Genomic DNA, 11635 nt, shown 5'->3' with positions numbered 1-11635 from the left:
AATACAGAGCTCGGTACCGAGCCCGAGCCCGAGCCCGAGCCCGAGTTCTGTGAAACAACACCCTCCCCCTGACAAAATACAAGAAAGGAAAAAAAACAAATCCGTCTCGATGGCTCCCGGGTTCTGCCCGAATCACCTCCCTCCCTCGCTGATCAATGAATTCCCTTAAATGACGATACGCTAATCTTCTCCATCTCGTTTTTCGATCCCCAGCTATCCAAACGTTCGAATCTTTCACCGATTCGGCTGGGGAGGGCGACAATGGGGTCGAAGAAGAAGGGCTCCATCACCGAGGATGATGTCTCGATCCTTGTCCAAAGGTTTTTCTCTTTCCTCAATGATCATTTAATTCGGTCTTAGACAGTCTTCATGCGTCCTATCGATTCTTTATTTGAGAGATTTCAATCCATGAGATGGATTGGATGTACTGCCGATACTAATCTCTGATCGAAGAAGTTTGGGTGTTTATTCGTGAGGTTGTAGAAGGTAGAAGAAAATGCGATTTTGTTCTTGGATGATATTTTTCATGAACCAGGTTTTAAAAAAAAACCCTACTTTGTATAATAATCATAAAAATATGGGCACCAGGTTGGAACCGGGTTAGGCTGTTTATTGTGAATTTGGGTTTTTATATAAATCCCCTGTTTCTGTGTTACCATGCGAATTGCTTGTGTGAGAAGATCAATATAGCGGTTTTTACTAGATCTCGTTGGAATTCTCAACCAAAGTTACCACTTTGGACACGGATTCACCAACTGTGACATGTTTGGGATTTTACTGTTTTTCACATTAGGGTTTTGGAGAGGGAAAAACGGTATCTTGCCACGATTTTGTCATGCTCCAGAATATAGGTTTTGGGCATACTTTGGTTTGACCTTTCTGGGAGGCAGATGCAATGTATATGAACTTCATGCTAATCCAAGTTTACTCACCTACCATCGTTTACATATTATGCAAGCTCTGGATTCAAATTGCCATTGGCTTTATACAAGTTCATTCTGCAAACTCAGTCCGCTGCTTTGTGTCTCTCCTGAACACACCCTTATGTCTTAGAGCTGTTCAAAATGGCGACTGCTAATGATATTTGGGAGAAACAAAACTTCCCGAAAAACCATCTAGTTAAATACCTACGACTCTTTGAATGCTTGTAATTCTATTAGATAATCTGCTAGCCCCTTCTCTTTAGCTGTCATTGAATGGTTGTATATCAATGGAACACTTTGGAATATCATGGAAATTGATGTTATGTGATATTTCGACATTCATACCATTAAATATTATCATTTTTTTTCCAATTTAAAACTCCATACCATATGTGCAGGACAAGCTTTTTATTCTATGGATGGTTCAAATAACACAGTTACTCTCCCACCGCCGTCAGTTATTTCCTGTTACAGCAGACAATAATAGCTGTCATAATGGCTGTTATTTTAAATACATTTAACCACATGCTCGAATCAGATAATTATAGCTGTTTTTTCCATTACAGTGGTCAGATGGGATCCGCTATCGGCTTTATTACGCCTTAATCGTAGTAGTTAGAAAAGACTCTGATAACATAACATTGTCATGCAAAAGGGTTATGCAGCTGATTTGTAGCTTCAATGTGAAAGCTACCGTGTGGTTCTTTTGCTTTTCACATGAGATCTCCATATTATGATAGCTCGAGGAAAATTGCACCTTATTATGTTGGAAAGGACTATGTGGGGTTTGTGGATCCCACGTTATGGCGATGGTTGATTCTGGGGAAATAATGGAAGGAAATAATAGTGCTATGGCAACTGCATCCCACGTTCTTCTGCCAGAGAGACAAAAGGAAATAAGTGCTAGTGGTTTTTGTGGTTGAGAATGGTTTAGTAAGTGGCTTATACGAAACAAGCATGTTAATTTTTAATAACAATCACATGCCAATGTAGTATATATATTACTCTATGTTACTTTTGTTCAGAAGCTGATGGTAAATTGGGAAGGAAAATTGATTGTCAAAATCTTTATGAAATTGAGACTCATTTTTCATGGTATAGATAAAAAAAAGCATTTTCTTCTCCATACTGCAAGACTAAGAAGATACAGTCCATTTGTTAAAATACGTGTGATTCTCGCTCGCTTTCTCTCTCTCACATCTGGCTTCATAAGAATTTCTTTTTTTCTTATTGTCTTAATTCTTTCCTGATTATTACTGAAAGTATAAATGCTATCACTTTGTTATCATTGTTCGAATTCCCAAACAAACATTTGGAGACATTCAATGAGCTCATTGGCTTGTAAGTGTAAATATGGTAATGATGCACGTTTTCAAAAATGACAAGCTAACAGATGACATAATGTTTCATTCAGTATTATGCACTCCTTGTCTCCATACGCAAAGTTCACATATTCAATTAGGTGCATGTAAATATTTTCATTAGGTTTTGCTTTTAAAGAAAGAATAGTACCACAGAATTATTGAGCATATGTGTAAAATGTCTTTACATCATTTGCAAGTCTTATCACACATATATGGATTGATTCTATATGTCTATTATGATCCCTCAGATTTCGAGAACCTTTTATTACATGATCTAGATGGAATGCAAGCCTCTGTGAAATGGTATATATTCTCTTTCAAGGCTGTTAATATGAAGAAAGCTGACCATATTAATTGCACAGGTTAAGCTCATGCAACCAGGGAGTGATTCTTAAAGATTGTGTTGGGCTTTGGAAGGACATAGATGAAATGAAAAAAAGGCATGATTTGATATGGGGAATCACATTCACCTTTAGAAGACAAGTTAAAAGAGCTGAACCAAAACATTATTTATAATTTCTTTTATCTTCTTACTGTAATTGTTATGTAAATTAACAATAGAGAGAACTATTGAATAATTTTCCTTCTACAAGGTCAAAATTATGTTGTATATATCATATTTCAACATAAGTAAAGCTTTCTCTATATTCCAATCTTCAGTAAAGGATAATTTGTCCTAGATTTTCGATACCTTTGTCCCGAGGGCGGAGTTGAGGGCTGCCTGGACCGGCCTAAGGTATGTCTGACGCATTTTGCAGGCCAATATCTTACCTTAGTGCTTGAGGGCGACTCAGCTACTGTCATTGGTTGGATCCAGCAGAGTGTGGGAGAGGTGGGTGATTACCATCCGTTTCTTAGGGATATTCGGAAAATGGTGAGGGGTGGTATGGCCTTGTAGGCCAAGCATGTATATCGAGAGGCCAACGGAGCAGCAAATTGGGTAGTCTCTTATGTGGCTAACCACTCTGGGGAGACCCTGTGGCTGGGAGAGAGGGAACTACCCGGTGCATTCAGGGACTTGTTATCTTTTGATTTCTTTAGATGTATTCGTATCCGCTATGTATGATACATGTGTTTCAGCCAAAAAAAAAAAAGAAGGATAATTTGTTGTTGTATGAAGCTGATTATGTCAACCTTTTGACTTGTATATTTGGCTGATGTCCTTTGCTCTTGCTTACATCAACTTTTGTTTTTTCAGGTACTCTGCGACATCAATTCTTGCTCTTCTCCAGGAGATTTCTCAGTTTGCTGGACCAAAAATAGACTGGAGTGCACTCGTTAAGAAAACTTCGACTGGGATCACTAATCCTCGGGAATATCAGATGCTATGGCGACATCTGGCCTACCGTGATAAACTGCTGGACAAAGTGGAAGACAAGAGTGAACCTTTGGTTTGTTTGACTCTCCTACATAAAACATAAAATATTTTCAGAGTTGCATCTACCAGATACTTCCATTATATTTGGAACATTTGCAACTCTTATTAGGTTTTTATCATAGATTTGTTCACTTCCAACCTTTCACTTCTTCTAGTGATAGCCATCTAACCTGGGGTTCTGGCATCTCAGATAAGATGGTATTTCTAGTTGTTAAGATGTTGGGTTTTGTATATATTGAATAGTACTGCTCTACATATCATTGGTTGCTGTATCAACTATATTACTAAAGAAACCTGATTTCATCAAACCATATGGAACCTGTTCAGATCCTCCCTATTTCCCTTCAGAGAATATCATCAATTGGAAACTAATAGTGATGCAACAAAGAGGTTCCCATGAATCGATCTCTTTATGTGGCTTTGAACCATTCTACTAGGCGCATGATCAAGGAACAAATTTACTTGTGCTCTCTTAGAACCACCTAAGTAAAATTCTTGTTTCCTTTTACTTATAACACGACATGTTTCTGAATAGACCAAATCAAGGATCTGGCCCCAATCTCAGTTGCACCAGGCTTGTGGAATATTGTTCTTGTTATTGCCCTGTTCAACTGTTCTAGGGAACCACCTCCATGCTATAACCATCCATCAGGGTAGAGTAACATGTCAACAATCTTCATGATCCTCTACATTTCACTTTTAAAATATGTGCCATTGACAAACCGTCACAAGTTCTTATAATGAGCAAACTTTAGTTAAAACAAGTTTTAGTAAAAAAAAGTTTTTTTTAATGAGCAAACTTAGTAATATATCTATTTTTAATACATCTCTTGATTGGATTCCTAAATTGACCTGTAGTATGGCTTAGTGCATGCATTATCTTCTATTAATATCCACAAGCACTCTGTTGGTCATAGCAATGGACAAAAAAATTAACGAACATTACTGTTTCCCCATAAATCCCTTTCTCCACCACCCATCTCCTGTCCATGATGTTATATCTCATTCCAATATTTTATGGACAAGCATTTGTATTATTGTGAAAATAGTTGGTTTTAGATACACTTGCTCCTAAAAAATCATTAGCTTGTGCTCCCTTCAAAAATCCTTGTTCTTCCTTCCATTGAGCCTTATTTGGTTTCTCTCTCCCCTCCGTGACACTTCCTTTTGCGGAAAAGAAGATGCAAATTATGCTATAGGATATTTCCAAACAACTATTCTTCTTTTAATTCTGTCCAAGAAAAACCTACAATTCATCAACAATATCTTCCAATTCCAGCATTCAGCTGGCTAGATTTCCATCATTGGCAAAATATCGTGAACTCTCTGTGCTTACATTACATGAACTCAATCAACTACTGCCGACACTTCTCAGCATAGAATGCATCGCAAAGAAAATCAAGCCTCAAGACATGAAGGTATTAGAAAGTGATCCACTTAATAAAATGGTAAGCCTCTTTTAGCTATGGACAAACAAAACCTTGCATGTGCAATAAGTGGATCAGCTACTTATGTTCAACAGAATCCATCCTATTCTCAGCATGTAGATTTTTGTTATAAACTTTCGTGAAGACTTTTTTACAACCATAAGCCAGAGTCAGGAACCTAAAACTTTATAGAACAGTCTTGCCTCTACAGTAAACAAATTCCGATGGAATAATAACTAATTGCCAAATATTGATATTTATCATAGAACATGAATTCCCCTGCCAATAAAGGCTGTAGAACATTATAAAGCAGCATATAGCCACCTCCAAATCTTGATCAACTGTCAAGACTTCAATGTTTATTACAGAGCCTAAGCCCCCTTACCGTACTGTCAGAATAGCAGTTTTCAATTAAACCCTCACTGAAAATCTAACCATAGATTTCATCATTTACAAGCTGGTCTTTAACCTTGAGCACCATGATATTCTATATGGTTTAAGTTCATGCATTTGATCCCTGTAACTTGGCCTGCATTCCATTTGGCAGACTCCTTACCAGAATTCCACTTTCCTCTTCACTTTTCCACTAAAATCATATTTCATGTTGATTGTGCTTATTACCATCAAGGAAAAATGCTTTTGGTGTTTGTTACTCATATTTAGTTACCCTCATCTGTAGCAAATCATTTTCTTTTTTCCTGTTTAATCTTTGCTTTCTCATAATAACTAATACTAATTTGATGCAAGTAAAATTGCAGGATGATGACAGTGATTTGGAATTTGAATTAGAAGCTTTTCCTGCTCCAAGTGCTGAAGCATTATCGGATGCCACAGCATGTGCTAAGGTATAATCATCAATATTTTGAACATATAAGCCTATTCGAATATAGTACTTTCTTTTATATGTTATTTGCAGAGGTGACATGTATGCATGTGTAAAGTTTTCATGAATAAGGCCTAATGGTTTAGTTGTTTTCTATTGAATCCTGGTGTTAGTTTGTTATGTTTGTTGATATCTTTGCTTCATGTGACTGTTCTCAGCCACCTTCAGAAGGTGACCTGCCACTGGGCGAAGGGCATGGACATTTAAATCGATTACTGTATTGATAGTCTGTCTTTCATGATTTGTTCTTTTACATGTATGTTTGAGTGGCAGGGCATGTAGATTTTGCAGTGGCTTTTCAAGAATTTTTTAGGGATTGATCTGCAACAGTTGAAGATTGCTTTACTTATTTTAAAGGGCTTATATCTATCTGCATTCTATCATTTGCTGAAAGAATGATGTCTACCACTTTTATCAGTATCATAGTCTAGCCATGTTACTAATTACCTTTTATACATTTGCATTTGGCGATATGGTGGACCACGATTCTGCTAGCCTTGCAAGAGCCTGTGACACAAATGTATTCCTTTCCTCTCTAAAAATCAATAGTATATTTCCTTGCTTAAGGCACATGACCTGAACATAGAAAGTGATTACTCAAGAAGTATCAGACAGGTTGCAGTACTTAAGAATTTTTTAATTACCTTTACAATGACAAGTATCTCGAGCTCTGTGCTCACATAAACATGCATATAAGTTAGTAATGTGAGTGAATGAGCACAAGATTGAAGCATTAGTTTATATTTTTACTATGCTTGGTTTTAACTCGAGATTGTTTTGAAACTGTTCCCACATTCTGTCAGTAGATGCACGCCTTGCAAAGAGAAGAGGAAGAATTTTCTCTCTCCGAGTATTTTCTTTAATCTCCTGACTTGTTACATCTGAATGATGACAACATAATTATTTTATTAAATACACGGCCAGATTTTGATCGTGTCGGGCTCTTCACGGGAATCAGGCCCAACAAATCGTACAAACCTAGAAGCTCCTTTGACCAGAAACTTACCTGATGGACAGACACCACATGACCCATCAGATAAACAACAGCTTGCTCATGCCACCAGTGGAACAAATGCTGGGGTTTCTCATTCTGTTCAGAAACAACAACTAGCAACTAAAAGGCCTGCTGAAGTGTCTGATGGAAATGGATCAGCAGGTTCAGGCTTGCCTGCTAAAAAGAAAAGGAAATTATGGACTAAAGAGGAGGATATGGAATTAATAGCTGCTGTGCAGAAGTGTGGGGAAGGGAATTGGGCGAACATTCTTAAAGGAGACTTCAAGCACAACAGAACTGCTTCGCAGCTATCTCAGGTACCACTACTCAGAATATTTACTATGCATTGAGCTTTTATTTTTCAAAAAACTCTTATATATTAAGATGATGTTTATAGCTTTCTTGGTTTTCCTGCTCATTTGTTGATTTTTGACGTGGTTTTCTGAGTCAATGCTAATGGCCACATGTTCTCACCTTGGTGCTGATATGTATGCACAATTCGCTTAATAGAGAGTTGAGAAAGAAATGCCTGTTGGAACTTTATCACTTTTTCTTGGACTTCTCCTTGTTGAAGCGTTCCTTCATCCAAATGACTTTCTTATTATCCTTCTTGAGAATCTATATAGCACGTGTAATCTGGATGGATCTAATTATATGCTGTTGTTGACTAGATCAGTTTTTCATTGTCAAGATCTGTACATTCCTTCCTTCCCATGATCTTCATTTTCCATAGCTATCTGTTTCTACCTGATCTCCTTTTGCTACTAGATGATGATACCAATGAAAATAATCAGATGGTGGCTAAACTGATTACTGATGAATTCTAAATTAACCTTAACATCTAAATTTTGGAATATGCTTCTTTAGGAACGCGTCATTGGCGTTGCCAATGTGGGAAAGGTATTTGGCTGAGTTTCTGGGTTCTAGTTATGAATGAACAGATGCATTAGCTAGAGGAAAGTTGCAACATAAAAAAAAAGTGTTGATCTGGATCTGAAAATGGAATTTATGCAGAACTGCTGCTAATTTAGAATATGATGAAATGTAACTGATACTTTTTTGCCTTTAATTTTCCAATATTCATCATAGCTTCAGTGGATAATGATCTATATCTTTTAAATATCTTCAGAGATGGGCCACAATTCGGAGGCGCCAGGCCAACTTATTTGCAGGTTCCGGCAACAAAACAGTCAACTCAACACGGTCTGAGGAGAGGCTGGCAGCACAAAAGGCATTTTCCTTGGCTCTTGATATGCCTATGACTGGAAGCTTATCAGCTATACTATCAGGTTTTTCCATTGTTTTTTGTTTTTTTTTAATGTTAAACTTTTAGAATCATCATCATCACAGACATGATGTGTGTAGCTACATTCTTTGTTGCAGTGTAAGGATATTTTTCTTACTCCAATAATACATAAGCATTTTTTCACCTCTTACAAGAAATCCAGATCCTATTATGTGCCATGTAATGTGTAACTTAGAAAATTAATAGCAAAAGATTAAATTCTGAATCTGGTTTCTTTATATTTTATTCCGGGTGAAATTGCTTCTCTGTCTCTCTCTTTCTCTCCCATTCTTCTGCATCAATTTTATGTTTTATCTGTGATCCACAGTGTAATGGAGACTAACCAAAATCAGTTGAATATTAAACAGGTTCTACACAATCAAACACGCCAGCCAGTTCTGCTACGCTCTCAGCTTCAGCATCTGAGGCATTGCCTGCTTCTGCTCCTCTACAAGCTTCCACCCAGACAGCATCCCAAAAAGTAGCCTCAAACACTTCAAATAAGCCTCGAACAATCCCCAAGAAACCAGTGGCCCCTGGCAAGCCGTCTGTAGGTCCCAATCCTTTGATACAAGCCGCTGCCTTTGCTGCTGGAGGACGCATTGCAACTCCGTCCACCGCTGCCTCTTTGTTCAAAGCTGCACAATCCAAAAGTGCTGTTCATATCAGACATGGGGGAGGTGCTAATCCAAAATCTCCAATTATGGCAGCTAAATCATCACCTGCCACCAACATGGTGGGATCACAGCCACCAAGTGTCCGCCATGCTCAGCTAGCAGTTACCATGCCTACACCAGCTGTAGCAAGTTCAGTCTTGTCACCGACTCTGCCCAGGCATGGAATGCAGCAACTGCAAGGCTCCTCTCAAAGACCTACAAGCAATCCTCCGACCGGCTGTGCTGCAGTACCAAACTCGTCAGCTCCACCAACATTGTCAGAATCCAAGCCATCTGCTGATTCACAAGAAAATGCTGATAGCAATAGTGATATCGCTTTCCCTGTTATCGCAACCATTGACGTTGATGAGTTGTTGGCTGAAGAGGTTAAAGGTGCAGATGAGTTGGAAGTGGATGGTGCTGCAGCACAGAACCATCAAACAGAATTGCTGAGCCTGGATGTGGGTGAGAATGACAACAACATTGTCAACAATGCTGCTTGTGGCATGCAAAAAGCTGTAGCTGGAGGTATGGATATCTCAAAATCACAAATTGATGAGAATCAAACTGTCGATAACAAAGCAGTTCCACCTGACACTGGAACAGCTGAGAGCAAAGCCAGGGAAATTGATGTTGGTGGATCTCAGATTCCAGTTGAAGAGGGCACTAAATCGGCCAGTGGGGTGTCCGGCAAGAGCCAAAGCGTGAATGCTGTGAGTTCTCAGAATCCAATTGTGGCCCAAGAGCAGTCGGCTGGTACGGAGGCTGGGGTTGATGAGGTCAAGCAGAGTTGCATACAGGTGGAACAGCATGCAGCATTAGAGGACATCGCATCAAGCAATAAATCATCTGGTGACGACGAGGCTGGATCAATTTGTGCAAAACAAGACTAAGTTGGTGATGGCAAGGGTGGTGGAGATAGGATGGACATCCAAGGGAGGTGTTCCAGTACCATTTTCGTATAGCTGGAAAACATTGAAGAACTTCAGCATTGTCATAAGCAAATATGAACAAGCTAGCGTATGCAAGAAGTAGCTTGTCCACTTTTTTTCCTTTTTCTTTTCTGCTGACAAGTTGTCAGGTTTTTGAGCTAAGGGAGAATCTGAGATGTTTGGTGTGCATGCTTCCTGGATGATAGAACTGAATATCTGATGCATGGTCGGGCGGAACCGTTTTGAACCGTCCGGCTCGGGGCATTTCGAGCCGGCAAACTGGGACAGTCCCGACAATGAAACTGAGACCAGCGATGGAGAAGAAAAAAGAGGAAGAGAGAGAAAAAGCGGGAGAGAGAGAGGAAGAAAGAGAGGCCGGAAAGCTTTCACGTGGAGGAGACTGGAGAGCTGCACCTGTTTTATTTGAAATAAGGGTCCGGAGGGGTTTTTTTTATTTTTAAGAATTTTAAGTAAAAGTTGGTAAATTCATGACCGACTTTATTTATTTTTCTTTTTTTTTAATAAAAGGCTCCTCTCTTGGCTCCTATTTCGAACGGTAGAGCTCCGCTTTCGTGAATCTCCGGCCTCCGCCTCTTTCGCGTGGCTGCATTTCGGCTTCCACCTATTATTTTTCTCACTTATTTTGTTCCACAGTAAAATATATGCTACAGTAAATAGAGGAAGGACACTTTTTAAAGCAGCATAAAGAGAAGTCGGTGGTCCAGCCATTCTGTATCTGCTCGGTGCTGTGCGTGGCTGATTCAAGCGAAAGAAACATCATATGGATGGTTGCGTCCCATCAATTGATAGAACACTCTTGGAAGCTTTTTACTTTAGCTGATATGGACGCTCGCGTATTCATGAGCAGTCCTCAAGTTGATGGGGACGCCACTATTCACAGCAACTACATTGCTATTCACAATTTATAACTAATATCCAGACCATATATTCTCATGTTCTCTCTCTCTCTCTCTCTCTTTTCCCCCTGGCGTGTTGTATCTTCCGCGCAAAAAAAAAATAATAATTCACATGAATTTATTATTAGATTGCACAATAGCTGCTTTAAAATTTCTGCATAAAGATGGTTGGAGTTTGGAGTGTTCTAAGATCAATATAGGGCAGGATCCAATGGTCGAAAATAATTATTTTTTCGTGCGGAACATGTAACCCAAATCCAGGAATCTTTACCATCTGAAGGGGTTGGATTTCAGCATTTTGGGAGCGAAGTGTGACGGTTATATTTCAGCATTCATGGATGGCAAAGCCTCCTTCGGTCCTTCCACCCACCACCTCGTTGACTTAACTTCTTAGCCTATTCGTACCTCAATTGTCGTAGGTGCAGATCTGAACTATGTCACAGTACTTCTTTCTTTATTTTTTTCTCCTCCATGATACCAGAGTAGTTGGGGATCCTCGGACCCAACATTGGGGCAGTCGGTCATGTGATCGCCGGAGCCATGCAGATGCTTTACGGTGGGGTCTCGCTTGTTTCTAAGCAGTCAGAAGAGACGAGTCACCAGACTTAACCTGTTCTTGTTTATGCGAGGGAAAAGCCCTTTCCTTGTCAACGCCAACGCCCGAGAGGAAAGTTCCATGAACATGCATGCCTCGGGAAAATAAAATAAAATGAATGTTAAACATAACACATAAGAATGTATTATTTGAATGAGATATATTCTATTGATATTTGAATAGGATATATGGCTTTTAGACATATTTAGAATTCAATGCTAGTATAGCAGGAAAGTGTTGTTTTGAGAATCTTTATGAAATTGGTTGGAAACTTTCAAGCA

General features: G+C 39.0%; 1 protein-coding gene across 1 annotated transcript; it reads left to right on the top strand.

The window, feature by feature from the left end:
- Positions 1-46: 46 nt before the first annotated feature.
- On the top strand, positions 47-10419 carry LOC103701275. Its single transcript, XM_039133214.1, has 6 exons — positions 47-320; positions 3486-3678; positions 5851-5937; positions 6900-7286; positions 8099-8258; positions 8623-10419. Exons 1-6 carry the CDS (start codon positions 262-264, stop codon positions 9801-9803), a joined length of 2067 nt encoding a protein of 688 aa, XP_038989142.1. The 5' UTR covers positions 47-261; the 3' UTR covers positions 9804-10419.
- Positions 10420-11635: the final 1216 nt, after the last annotated feature.

Source organism: Phoenix dactylifera, chromosome 14 (assembly GCF_009389715.1).
Source record: "Phoenix dactylifera cultivar Barhee BC4 chromosome 14, palm_55x_up_171113_PBpolish2nd_filt_p, whole genome shotgun sequence".
Lineage (NCBI taxonomy): Eukaryota > Viridiplantae > Streptophyta > Magnoliopsida > Arecales > Arecaceae > Phoenix > Phoenix dactylifera.
Note: the sequence above shows the minus strand (reverse complement) of the source record. Positions and strands in the feature narration are given on the sequence as shown.